The sequence below is a fragment of the Pleurodeles waltl genome, chromosome 3_2, assembly GCF_031143425.1.
Source record: "Pleurodeles waltl isolate 20211129_DDA chromosome 3_2, aPleWal1.hap1.20221129, whole genome shotgun sequence".
Classification (NCBI taxonomy): domain Eukaryota; kingdom Metazoa; phylum Chordata; class Amphibia; order Caudata; family Salamandridae; genus Pleurodeles; species Pleurodeles waltl.
Window position 1 is genome coordinate 44,509,057 of NC_090441.1, and position 14,233 is coordinate 44,523,289.

A 14,233-nucleotide genomic window follows, 5' to 3' on the forward strand; every position below is an offset into this window, starting at 1 on the left:
GCATTATTCTATTCAGAATAAACAGTTTCCCAACTAACAAATATCACAACCTGTCGCATTGCAGTACATTTAAAAAAACATGTTCAGATGCTGTTAAAAAAAAAAATCAGATTAACTGACCAGATCTTGAATATCAAACATTTTATGTAAATTAAATCTCTGTCCTTCAAGGTCCAAAGTAAAAGAAAAAAGGTAATATATTTCTAGTAACAGCAGCTAATAAAGAAACATAATGAAGTGGTTGCAGGAGATAAAATAATGATGCCAAACAAGTGACTGAGGACATTGTAACCTTCTGATTTGCTAATAGAGAGGCAAATTAATGAGGAATGCATGTAATTTGTACCTTCTGTCTTGTCTTGTAATTTCAGAAGGTGCGGACTGGACCGCAAGGGCACGTAATTTATACTGTAGTGCACTGTACTAGAACTTCAATGCTCGATTTTAATCACATTCAAAGCTGTATAGAGTGGCGCCACATCATATCAACAGATTCCCTTCATAAAAAAAAAGTCAGCATAACCTTACTTTGAATAGGACAGCAGAGTCTGAAGACAGAGGCACTGCTCTCCCCGCTGTGAAATGACGAGGGATGTACCTCAGCTCATCTCAGTCCACATGGCTGCTTTGTAGCGACTGCCTGCTCAATGGATGTGTGCAAACGACTGATAAACTGTTAGAGACCACTAATATCTGCGATTACATTGCGTTTTCACTTTGGATAAAGCTTGAGAATAATTAATATATCTCTTTATTTAACCAATTAATATAAGAAAATGAGGACGTATTAAGTACAAAAGATTAAAGCGCCGCTCAAAAGATATCGCCATACTTGCTCCTTGTCCTTTCTGATCCTCCACGTGTCCATTCGCAACAAAGAGATTCCCCTCAATTGAGTCAATTGGTCACCCACACATCCTAGAGGACCAGGAAAAAGAAGCAAATATGGACTGCAGGGTATGAAAGGTGAATCCAGAATTTCTTCTTAATATAAACTCAAATATTTTTCAAAGGACGTTGTGAAAAAAAGTCAATGATGCCCCTTGATCACCCCTCTTCCCTTGAAATTAAACACACAGCTAGACTGCAAACAGTGTGTGGCTTCCAGATGCTTCGCTATTGCTTTCAACATGATGTAAAAGCTTAAGGCAACAAGTATCAGACCCAAAAACTTGAGTGATCAACCAGCCTTTTGCACTTTGTTAAGCAAGCGTTACTTGCTCAAACAGTCCTCGGTGACACCCTGGGCTGCCAATTCAGCCAGCACATTGTCCAGATATCTGGGGTCAGGGTACCCGTGTCCACTGATGTTTGAGCACATCTCAGTCTTATGGTGGATTTCGTTCCACACCACAGTGTCACCTTCTCCTGTGGTACTGGAAACACCCACGGTGAAAATTAGACGCCGGTTCCATGCCACTCGTAAAAGGTTCAGAACCTGGTGGCAAAAAAAAAAAAAAAACACAGATTGAGACTTAGAAACTCACTTTCTGATGTGCTTAAAGTTCACAAACACTGTACTTACAAATTATTTCCCTATGCAAATCAAATACATTAGGTTGTAGTCCTAACTGCCACAAAGGAGCGAGTCATGGAGGCCGCGGACAACAAGTAATGCAGTTCTATCTTGAGAATACAGAAGAAATCATCCACCGTATGATTCCCATAGGATATAATGGGATCGTAATGCGATGGAAGGGATATCCATCACATTTGTGACAGAGTAACCCCATCCGCCAAACTCTAAATCAGGCCCATAATGCACCATTCATAATATCACATAGCAATGCTCCCCCTCCCCTGTGTGGTCTTATGGAATTTTAGTAGGTTGCCACATCAGTAGCACAAGGTAAATTGAAGAACAAATGTATGCTCCATTATAGTTCATACTGAGAACTGGGAATATCAGTATAACTGAGTTTGGATCAGAAAAACCCATGCAACAGTTATTTCAATCCACCACATGACAAGGCCATTTGAAAGAGTCAGGGTCTGCGTCACCAACTGTAGTGGCTTGACATGTCTCTGTATGCACAGGCTGTGTGAACATATTGTGGAGCTGAAGTGTGGCTACTGAGAGAATGTGATAAAACATAGAATGTTGGCGCGAAAATGCTGCTGGAAGCTTTGGCAACTAATTAGGGAGGGAAGATGGATTCCTAGTAAGAGATTTGTTTCTGCTGGTGGGCTATGGGTTGGATGTACTAAGCATTGTAACCATCGCAGACGCTCCAAATCAGCAACTGTGACAACTAAAATACTTTGTCTTGCGCACTAATCCTATTTTAGGAGTTGGAAAACATTTTCCGACCCTAAAATCAGATTTCAAATGGATACTGATTTGGTATCTGGTTGGTGTCCCTTCCAAATATCGATTTCAAACAGCGCTCTCCAATTTGAATCAGTTTGGGAGCTATGTCATGTGCCATCAGCTTGCCCTCCTACTCAAACACAAGTCAGGATTAAGATAAGGAGGCAGTACCAACACCATGGGTAATCTATACGGTTAATTAATTCAACTTGTGAAAACACCAACTTGGAAGCAATCGCAAACAAAATAACTTTCAACAATACTGCATCACACAGTTCATTTAATCCTGTGAAATTAATGGCTTTAACAACATTCTATTGTTTTCGAGGTAAATAGCTTTCAATGTGTTATGAAGAATCCGACAAACAACTCGGTGCATTTCGAACCTAAACTGTTGAGATCATCAGAAGTAGCTGATAGCACAAACTCTCTATTATTATATACTGACTAAAAGATTAACATATAAAATTATTTGTCTGAAGCATAAAAAAAAAAAAATCAAAGTAAAGTATATATAAAATGAAAGCTGAACATGCGTAAAAAGGATGCACACGTGTAGCTCAAGGAAACCGATGGGCATCCCAGCAGCACCATCCTCGGATGCACCATTTCAATGAAAATTCCAGCAGTTTGTCTTTTAATCTCTTTTGTTTCCATTTATATTGTAGTTCACATTAGGTGGTTCACAGCAAGCACGCAAGAACGAATTCTTCATTAAGCTCTGTAGGAACAATTTCAGGAGTCACAGGAAATAATTAGTTTTATAAAATGTTGAGAAGCAATGGGCAGGAAAGGGCATGTAACTTTCCTCAAAAGAACCCTCCACCTCCTGCCCTCCACACCTTGGAGTCTGGTATAAAAGGGCCTAAAGAATTCTTTGCGAACTTACATTGTTGTCTTAACCATCTCCGAATTCTATCTTAAGTAACACTCCAGAGGAAGAGATCAAAATGGATTTCTGAGTAGCAACACACAAAACAAGATCTCCACTCACATCTCATCATACACACATTAGCTGCACACCACACACGCACACTCCATCCATGTCCCAAATGAATGGAACAAAGAACCTTGTTAGGAACTGGCAGACAAATTGAAAAAAAAAATGGGAGAGAGGTCAGTAGAAAACTCTGCCTGGCAGGCGACAAGTAAGAAGGCCTGTCCTGCCACCATAATCTGTTGTTACTACCACTGTCTGTCCTACAAGCTGATTAAGTTGGTTGAGGTCATGAAAATGCGCACAAAATGCTTGCTGGCTGTATTTTATTTCATAGAAAAATGATTTAATGGACTACAATTATAGAGAAACCATTCAATCTAAAAGGTTTAATGGAAATTTTCAGGATGAATGGCATAATATAAACCAATTCATAAAAGTTTTTTTCCCCAAAATTGGCATCTGCATACTTATTTTCTATGGTGTAAATGAAGTGGTTGCAGGTCTGATTTACTGAAACATTTTTGTTGAAGGTATTTATTTGAATTCTTTACCTCAGGGACAATATTTCAGATTTATATCTCTTACAATATCAATTACGTTGGATGCTTTTAATTTCCTGAACCCTCACCACCCCCAACACCATCTACAAACATGTACCTAAACTCCACCCATCTCTGACCCCTAAACTCCATCCACCCTTAAGCCTTTTCTACTCCTAAACTCTACCCATCTCTTAACCTAAATCCCCCTCAACTACCAATACACTCCACTCATTTCTGAACCCCACCCCCACCTAGCCCTAAAAACCCTGCATCGCCCCTAAACTCCACTCATCACTGAATCATAAAAAAGCCTTCACCCTCCCTTAAAACTAACTATTCATGACCGCTACAAATTCTCACCACCCCTAACTCTCTCATCCCTGAACCCTAAACCACTTTATAAATATAAACTCCACCTATCCCTGATCCTTTATAATCCCACATCACCCTAAACTCCACCAATCCCTCAACACTGAAAACCCTTCACCACCCCAAAACCCTACCCATCACTGAACCTTAAAATATTTTACCAGCACTAAACTCCACCCACATATAAAACCTCAACATCCTTATGTGCCACCCCTCAACCCTAAAAAACATCACCAACCTTAAACTCCACTCATCTGTGACAAACACCTCACCACCCTTAACTACACACATGCCTGAGCCCTAAAAAACCTCACCACCTCTAAATTCCACCCATCCCCGAACCCTAAAAACTCTAAAAATAAAATAAAAAAAAATAATAATAATAAACAAAAAAAACATTACTCATCGTTGAAGCCAACAATCCTCTCTACCCCTAATCTTCACCTAACGGTGTGATTTTAGATATTTCCTAAAAAAGTATCTTTCCTTTAAAATATTTCCTTTAGTTTTTTATTTATTTGTATTTCCTTCAAATTTCCTTTCCTTAAAATTGGGTTTCCATGATTTAATTTCCTCCAAAGTGGCTTCTCAGTTTTAGTTTTTCCATTCATTCACATACATCATGTTCACTAATGTCAGCCTCTGCTTGTTCATATTTGTCCAGTTTGCATATGACATTTTAATATCTTAAATTGTGATATCGGTATATTTTCTTGAAAACCCTTTATGAAACTTGATATCAGTCTTGACCCTGCTCCCCTTGGGAACAGTCCAGCATTAACTGCCAGGCCAGGTCTCCCATGCCCTGAAACCGTATCAAGGATTCTGGATTCCATCCAAAGTGGGGTGGCGTGGTGGACAAAAAAAAAAAAAGGATTTAACACATATGTTTGTGATGGGGGGTGAATGTACACATTGTTCATCATTCCGTCAATCATTTGTTCTTTTTGCTTGAATGTTTTCATGCAGCAGAGTTTCCTGCGGCGTCTAGTGTCTGTCCCGATGACAATGCATATCAGTGCTTGCCACACTCTGAAAGACCTCTTGGCGCTTTAAAACACGGGGCTACTGCAAACCTAATGCAATGTAACTCATTGCAAGGACCCCAGATGTCTGAAAGGCTGGTGGGCCCGATTGAAATTCAAACCTGTAGGTTACAATCAGATCTCTGCACTCAGCACTTATATATATATATATATTATATATGGAAAATGTCACTTACCCAGTGTACATCTGTTCGTGGCATGAGATGCTGCAGATTCACCTGCTGTGCACATCCCGCCATCTAGTGTTGGGCTCGGAGTGTTACAAGTTGTTTTTCTTCGAAGAAGTCTTTTTGAGTCACGAGATCGAGGGACTCCTCCCCTTTCGGCTCCATTGCGCATGGGCGTCGACTCCATCTTAGATTGTTTTTGTAGGAGGCTGGACTGGCTTGTAGTGAGTACCAAGGGGTACTTACACCCTGCACCAGGCCCAGGTATCCCTTATTAGTGTAGAGGGGTGTCTAGCAGCTTAGGCTGATAGAAAAGGTAGCTTAGCAGAGCAGCTTAGGCTGAACTAGGAGACGAGTGAAGCTCCTACAGTACCACTAGTGTCATATGCACAATATCATAAGAAAACACAATACACAGATATACTAAAAATAAAGGTACTTTATTTTTATGACAATATGCCAAAGTATCTCAGTGAGTACCCTCAGTATGAGGATAGCAAATATACACAAGATATATGTACACAATACCAAAATATGCAGTAATAGCAATAGAAAACAGTGCAAACAATGTATAGTCACAATAGAATGCAATGGGGGCACATAGGGATAGGGGCAACACAAACCATATACTCTAGAAGTGGAATGCGAACCACGAATGGACCCCAAACCTATGTGACCTTGTAGAGGGTCGCTGGGACTGTAAGAAAACAGTGAGGGTTAGAAAAATAGCCCAACCCAAGACCCTGAAAAGTGGGTGCCAAGTGCACCTAAGTTCCCCAAAGAGCACAGAAGTCGTGATAGGGGAATTCTGCAGGAAAGACCAACACCAGCAAGGCAACAATGATGGATTTCCAGACGAGGGTACCTGTGGAACAAGGGGACCAAGTCCAAAAGTCACAATCAAGTCGGGAGTGGGCAGATGCCCAGGAAATGCCAGCTGTGGATGCAAAGAAGCTGCCACCGGATGGTGGAAGCTGAGGATTCTGCACGAACGACAAGGGCTAGAAACTTCCCCTTTGGAGGATGGATGTCCCACGTCGTGAAGAGTCGTGCAGAAGTGTTTTCCCGCAGAAAGACCGCAAACAAGCCTTGCTAGCTGCAAGGGTCGCGGTTAGGGTTTTTGGATGCTGCTGTGGCCCAGGAGGGACCAGGATGTCGCCAACTCCGTGAGGAGACAGAGGGGGCGCCCAGCAAGAGAAGGAGCCCACTCAGAAGCAAGCAGCACCCGCAGAAGTGTCGGAACAGGCACTACGAAGTGGAGTGAATCGGTGCTCACCCGAAGTTGCAGAAGAGAGTCCCACGCCGCCGGAGGACAACTCAGGAGGTCGTGCAATGCAGGGTAGAGTGCCGGGGACCCAGGCTTGGCTGTGCACAAAGGAAATCCTCGGTGAGTGCACAGGAGCCGGAGTAGCTGCAAAAGACCCGGTTCTCAGCAATGCAGTCTGGTGTGGGGAGGCAAGGACTTACCTCCACCAAACTTGGAATGAAGAGTCACTGGACTGTGGGAGTCACTTGGACAGAGTTGCTGAGTTCAAGGGACCTCGCTCGTCGTGCTGAGAGGAGACCCAGAGGACCGGTGATGCAGTTCTTTGGTGCCTACGGTTGCAGGGGGAAGATTCCGTCGACCCACGGGAGATTTCTTCGGAGCTTCTAGTGCAGAGAGGAGGCAGACTACCCCCACAGCATGCACCACCAGGAAAACAGTCGAGAAGGCGGCAGGATCAGCGTTACAAGGTCGCAGTAGTCGTCTTTGCTACTTTGTTGCAGTTTTGCAGGCTTCCAGCGGGGTCAGCAGTCGATTCCTTGGCAGAAGGTGAAGAGAGAGATGCAGAGGAACTCTGATGAGCTCTTGCATTCGTTATCTAAGGAATTCCCCAAAGCAGAGACCCTAAATAGCCAGAAAAGAGGGTTTGGCTACTTAGGAGAGAGGATAGGCTAGCAACACCTGAAGGAGCCTATCAGAAGGAGTCTCTGACGTCACCTGCTGGCCCTGGCCACTCAGAGCAGTCCAGTGTGCCAGCAGCACCTGTTTCCAAGATGGCAGAGGTCTGGAACACACTGGAGGAGCTCTGGGCACCTCCCAGGGGAGGTGCAGGTCAGGGGAGTGGTCACTTCCCTTTCCTTAGTCCAGTTTCGTGCCAGAGCAGGGCTGAGGGATCCCTGAACCGGTGTAGACTGGCTTATGCAGAGATTGGCACCATCTGTGCCCATCAAAGCATTTCCAGAGGCTGGGGGAGGCTACTCCTCCCCAGCCCTGACACCTTATTCCAAAGGGAGAGGGTGTAACACCCTCTCTCTGAGGAAGTCCTTTGTTCTGCCTTGCTGGGCCAAGCCTGGCTGGACCCCAGGAGGGCAGAAACCTGTCTGAGGGGTTGGCAGCAGCAGCAGCTGCAGTGAAACCCCGGGAAAGGCAGTTTGGCAGTAGCCGGGTCTGTGCTAGAGACCCGGGGAATCATGGGATTGTCTCCCCAATACCAGGATGGCATTGGTGGGGCAATTCCATGATCTTAGACATGTTACATGGCCATATTCGGAGTTACCATTGTGAAGCTACACATAGGTAGTGACTTATATGTAGTGCACACGTGTAATGGTGTCCCCGCACTCACAAAGTCCGGGGAATTGGCCCTGAAGAATGGGGGCACCTTGGCTAGTGCCAGGGTGCCCACACACTAAGTAACTTGGCACCCAACCTTTACCAGGTAAAGGTTAGACATATAGGTGACTTATAAGTTACTTAAGTGCAGTGTAAAATGGCTGTGAAATAACGTGGACGTTATTTCACTCAGGCTGCAGTGGCAGACCTGTGTAAGAATTGTCAGAGCTCCCCATGGGTGGCAAAAGAAATGCTGCAGCCCATAGGGATCTCCTGGAACCCCAATACCCTGGGTACCTCAGTACCATATACTAGGGAATTATAAGGGTGTTCCAGTATGCCAATGTAAATTAGTAAAATTGGTCACTAGCCTGTTAGTGACAATTTGGAAAGAAATAAGAGAGCATAACCACTGAGGTTCTGATTAGCAGAGCCTCAGTGAGACAGTTAGTCATAACACATACAGGGCACACTTATGAGCACTGGGGCCCTGGCTGGCAGGGTCCCAGTGACACATACAACTAAAACAACATATATACAGTGAAATATGGGGGTAACATGCCAGGCAAGATGGTACTTTCCTACAGTTTTCCCCGCAGAGGGTGAGGTAGGAGTTGTGTATACAGTAATAGTGCCCATGCAATGGAGTAAGTATGTATGTACATAATGTGACTAAAAGTGATATATTTACAGATTTACAAATGTACAAGTTTAATTTTTTGTCAACGTCGAACAGCTACAGGCTCCTGGGGAGGTGGGAGGGCGCAAGTGAATCTGCAGCGTCTCATGCCACGAACAGATGTACACTGGGTAAGTGACATTTTCCGTTCGATGGCATGTGTAGCTGCAGATACACATGCTGTGCATAGACTAGTAAGCAGTTATCTCCCCAAACGCGGTGGTTTAGCCTGTAGGGTTTGAAGTTGTTTGAAATAATGTTCTCAATACTGCTTGTCCTACTGTGGCTTGTTGTGCTGTTAACACATCCACGCAGTAATGCTTGGTAAATGTATGAGGCGTAGACCATGTGGCTGCCTTACAGATTTCAGTCATTGGTATGTTTCCTAGAAAAGCCATGGTGGCACCTTTCTTTCTAGTGGAGTGTGCCTTTGGTGTAATAGGCAGTTCTCTTTTTGCTTTTATATAACGGTTTGAATACATTTAACTATCCATCTGGCAATGCCTTGTTTGGATATTGGATTCCCTGTATGAGGTCTTTGGAAAGCGACAAACAATTGTTTTGTTTTGCGAATTTGTTTGGTTCTATCAATGTAGTACATTAGTGCCCTTTTGATGTCTAATGTATGTAATGCTCTCTCAGCTACAGAATCTGGTTCTGGAAAGAACACCAGGAGTTCCACTGTTTGATTTAAGTGGAACGGTGAAATGACTTCAGGTAAGAATTTTGGATTTGTGCGTAGAACTACTTTATGTTTGTGTATTTGTATAAAGGGTTCTTGTATGGTAAATGCCTGTATTTCACTTACTCTTCTGAGAGATGTGATGGCTATTAGAAAGGCTTCTTTCCATGTTAGGTACTGTATCTCACATGAGTGCATGGGTTCAAATGGTGGACCCATGAGTCGTGTTAATACGATGTTGAGGTTCCACGATGGAACTGGTGGTGTTCTCGGTGGGATAATCCTTTTCAGACCCTCCATAAATGCTTTTATGACTGGGATTCTGAATAATGAAGTTGAATGCGTAATCTGCAGATAAGCCGAAATTGCAGTCAGATGTATTTTAATGGATGAAAAAGCTAACTTGGACTTTTGTAAGTGTAGTAGGTAGCTTACGATGTTTTTAGCAGATGCGTGTAATGGTTGAATTTGATTATTATGGCAGTAATAAACAAATCTTTTCCACTTATTTGTGTAGCAATGTCTTGTGGTTGGTTTCCTAGCTTGTTTTATGACCTCCATGCATTCTTGTGTAAGGTCTAGGTGTCTGAATTCTAAGATCTCAGGAGCCAAACTGCTAGATTGAGCGATGCTGGATTCGGGTGTCTGATCTGTTGTTTGTGTTGAGTTAACAGATCTGGTCTGTTTGGCAGTTTGATATGAGGCACTACTGACAGGTCTAGTAGTGTTGTGCACCAAGGTTGTCGTGCCCAAGTTGGTGCTAATAGTATGAGTTTGAGTTTGTTTTGACTCAATTTGTTTACTAGATACGGAAGGAGTGGGAGAGGGGGAAAAGCGTATGCAAATATCCCTGACCAACTCATCCATAACGCATTGCCTTGAGAGTGAGCAGGTGGGTACCTGGATGCGAAGTTTTGGCATTTTGCGTTTTCTTTTGTTGCAAATAGGTCTATTTGCGGTGTTCCCCATCTTTGGAAGTAAGTTTTTAATATTTGGGGATGAATTTCCCATTCGTGGATCTGTTGGTGATCCCGAGAGAGATTGTCGGCTAACTGATTTTGAATTCCTGGTATGAACTGCGCTATTAGGCGAATAAGGTTGTGAATCGCTCAATGCCATATCTTTTGAGCTAAGAGACACAATTGTGTTGAGTGTGTCCCTCCCTGTTTGTTCAGATAATACATTGTTGTCATGTTGTCTGTTTTGACAAGAATGTGTTTGTGGGTTATTAGTGGTTGAAATGCTTTCAAAGCTAGAAATACTGCTAGTAGTTCTAAGTGATTTATATGAAGCTGTCTCTGTTGAGTGTCCCATTGTCCTTGGATGCTGTGTTGGTTGAGGTGTGCTCCCCACCCTATCATGGAAGCATCTGTTGTGATCACGTATTGAGGCACTGGGTCTTGGAAAGGCCGCCCTTTGTTTAAATTTATAGTATTCCACCATTGAAGCGAGGTGTATGTTTGGCGGTCTATCAACACTAGATCTTGAAGTTGACCCTGTGCTTGTGACCATTGTGACGCTAGGCACTGTTGTAAGGGCTGCATGTGTAATCTTGCGTTTGGGACAATGGCTATGCATGAGGACATCATGCCTAGTAGTTTCATTACTAATTTTACCTGTAACCTTTGGTTTGGGTGGATGGCCTGTATTACGTTTTGGAATGCCTGTACCCTTTGTGGACTTGGAGTGGCAATCCCTTTTTTTGTGTTGATTGTTGCTCCTAAGTACTGTTGTATTTGACACGGCTGTAGGTGTGATTTTTTTTAGTTGAGTGAGAACCCTAGCTTGTGAAGGGTTTCTATAACGTACTTTGTGTGTTGTGAACACCGTTCCTGCGTATTGGTTTTGATTAACCAATCGTCTAAATACGGGAACACATGTATTTGCTGTCTTCTGATATGGGCTGCCACTACGGCAAGGCATTTTGTAAAAACTCTTGGCGCTGTTGTTATTCCGAATGGCCACACTTTGAACTGGTAATGTACCCCTTGGATTACAAACCTTAAGTATTTTCTGTGGGAAGGATGTATGGGTATATGGAAATACGCATCCTTGAGGTCTAATGTTGTGATATAGTCTTGTTGTTTGAGCAAGGGGATCACGTCTTGCAGTGTCACCATGTGAAAGTGATCCGATTTGATGTAAAGATTTAAGGTTCTGAGATCTAAGATGGGTCTTAGAGTTTTGTCTTTTTTGGGTATGAGAAAGTACAGGGAGTAAACACCTGATCCTTTCTGATGATTTGGTACTAGTTCTATTGCATCTTTTTGCAACAACGCCTGGACCTTCAGCTGTAATAGATCCATGTGTTGTTTGGACATGTTGTGTGTTTTCGGTGGCACATTTGGAGGGAATTGTAGGAATTCTATGCAATAACCATGTTGGATAATGGCTAGGACCCACGTGTCTGTTATTTCCTCCCAGTTTTGGTAAAAATCTGTTAGTCTCCCCCCCCACTGGTGTTATGTGTTGGGGATTTGTGACACTGAAGTCACTGTTTATTTTGCGGGGTCTTGGGACTTTGGAACTTTCCTCTAGTTTTAGGGAACTGTCCCCCTCTGTATTGTCCCCGAAAACTCCCCCTCTGATACTGGCTCTGGTATGTGGGCCTTGTTTGTGAGATTGAGGGTTCTGTGCTCTGTCCCCGAAACCCCCCTCTAGACTGTGTTTTTCGAAATGTGCCTCTGCCCTGTGGGGAGTAGAGTGCACCCATGGCCTTGGCCGTATCTGTGTCCTTTTTAAGTTTCTCGATAGCAGTGTCCACTTCCGGCCCAAACAACTGCTGTCCGTTAAAAGGCATTTTCAGCACCACCTGTTGAATTTCTGGCTTGAATCCTGAGGTGCGTAGCCATGCGTGTCTCCGTATGGTGACCGCTGTATTTACAGTTCTTGCAGCTGTGTCTGCTGCATCCATTGCCGACCGTATCTGGTTATTAGAGATACTCTGGCCTTCTTCCACCACTTGTTGCGCACGCTTTTGGAACTCTTTGGGTAGATGCTCTATGAAGTGTTGCATTTCGTCCCAATGAGCTCTAGCGTATCTTGATAGCAAGGCCTGTGAATTGGCAATGCGCAATTGGTTGGCTGCTTGTGCCGCAACCCTTTTCCCCGCTGCGTCGAATTTGCGACTTTCCTTGTCGGGTGGTGGTGCATCTCCCGAGGTGTGTGAGTTCGCTCTTTTGCGAGCTGCACCTACTACCACTGAGTCCGGTGTTAATTGCTACGTGATGTACACAGGGTCTGTTGGTGATGGTTTGTACTTTTTCTCCACCCTTGGAGTGATGGCCCTGCCTTTCACAGGCTCTTGAAATACTTGTTTTGAGTGTTTCAACATTCCCGGTAACATAGGGAGACTCTGGTACTGACTATGTGTGGACGACAGAGTATTAAACAAAAAGTCATCTTCAATTGGTCCTGTGTGCAGGGTGACATTGTGAAATGCGGCTGCTCTGGACACCACCTGTGTGTAAGCAGTACTGTCCTCAGGTGGTGATGGTCTCGCTGGGTAGCAGTCGGGACTGTTATCTGATACAGGTGCATCATAAAGATCCCATGCGTCAGAATCATCTTGGCTCATCCCTGTATGCGTTGGAGACTGCATCATTGGTGGAGTGGCCATTGGTGATGGTTGTGGTGAGCGATGTGGTGATGGTGGCGGAGTTACTTGTTTTGCCACCTTTGCTTGTGGCTGTTTGTCTTTCTCTTGGAAAGCAAGTTTCCTTTTCATTCGGATTGGAGGGAGAGTTCTAATTTTCCCTGTCTCCTTTTGAATGTGGAGCCTTCTCTGTGTGTAATCTGGCTCTTCTGCTTCTAGCTCCTGCCCGAATTTGTGTCCTTACATTTGTGAGGACAGGCCCTGCTCCTCAGTGTAGGAACTTGGTTTCGGCTCCGAAGCCGGATGTTTCAGTATCGAAACTTTTTCGACCGTCTTTTTCGGCTCCGAAGACACTTTTTTGGCTTTCGGTGTTCCGATATCTCGGTGCCGATCTTTTTCGGTGCCGGTTTCTCGATGTCGAGATTGCTCTGACCCGATGTCTCGGTGTCGAGTCTGTTCTGTGCCGGTATCTCGACCGGAGTCAGATGACCAACACCTGCGTGCCCTTTTTCGGTGCCGATGGCCGGTCACCTAATTTTCGGGTTAAGCCATGGCCTGTCGGCGGTGGCGTCCCCTGGGCTTTAATGTATTTTCCGTGAGTTTTGGCCAGGGGTGTTTTACTCACGGTTTTCGGCATCTGTTCGGTTTTGGCCTCGTCCGAGTCCGAATCCGCGATGGAGACGGTTTCTTCTTCTCCCAAGTCTTGGTGTCCTGCCGGCGCCGACGCCATTTGAAGTCTTCTTGCTCTCCGGTCTCTTAGCGTTTTTCTCGACCGAAACGCTCGACAGGCCTCGCAGGTATCCTCTTTGTGTTCGGGAGACAAACACAAATTACAGACCAGATGCTGATCTGTGTAAGGATACTTGTTGTGGCATTCGGGGCAGAAGCGGAATGGGGTCCGTTCCATTAGGCTTGAAGACGCACGTGGTCGGGCCGACCAGGCCCCGTCGGGGAATCGAAACCCCGAAGGGCCACCGGAGCTCTTCAAAATTCGGTGTCGATCTGCGTTAACTAACCCGATACCAAACGCAAACAATACCGTCAAATTTTACGAGATTTAACTAACTTTCCGAACCGAAACACGGAGCGAAGAGGAACATGTCCGAACCCGATGGCGGAAATAAAATAATCTAAGATGGAGTCGACACCCATGCGCAATGGAGCCAAAAGGGGAGGAGTCCCTCGATCTCGTGACTCGAAAAGACTTCTTCGAAGAAAAACTTGTAAACTCCGAATATGTACAATATTTGTTAAATAATTCTGCTACAGTTGACCACAGGCTTCCGGGGAGGTGGGAGGGCGCATG

General features: G+C 44.4%; 1 protein-coding gene across 5 annotated transcripts in view; it reads right to left on the reverse strand.

The window, feature by feature from the left end:
* Positions 1-733: 733 nt before the first annotated feature.
* Positions 734-14,233, reverse strand: part of DTX2 (deltex E3 ubiquitin ligase 2) — a 357,713-nt gene continuing 344,213 nt past the window's right edge. For 4 of the 5 annotated variants that reach the window (XM_069226713.1, XM_069226715.1, XM_069226711.1 and 1 more), the window contains one exon: positions 734-1,438. In XM_069226713.1, the coding sequence (XP_069082814.1) occupies positions 1,214-1,438 (225 nt within the window). In that variant the 3' untranslated portion in view covers positions 734-1,213. The remainder of the gene's footprint in view (positions 1,439-14,233) is intronic. The other variant, XM_069226714.1, reaches the window with a different exon arrangement.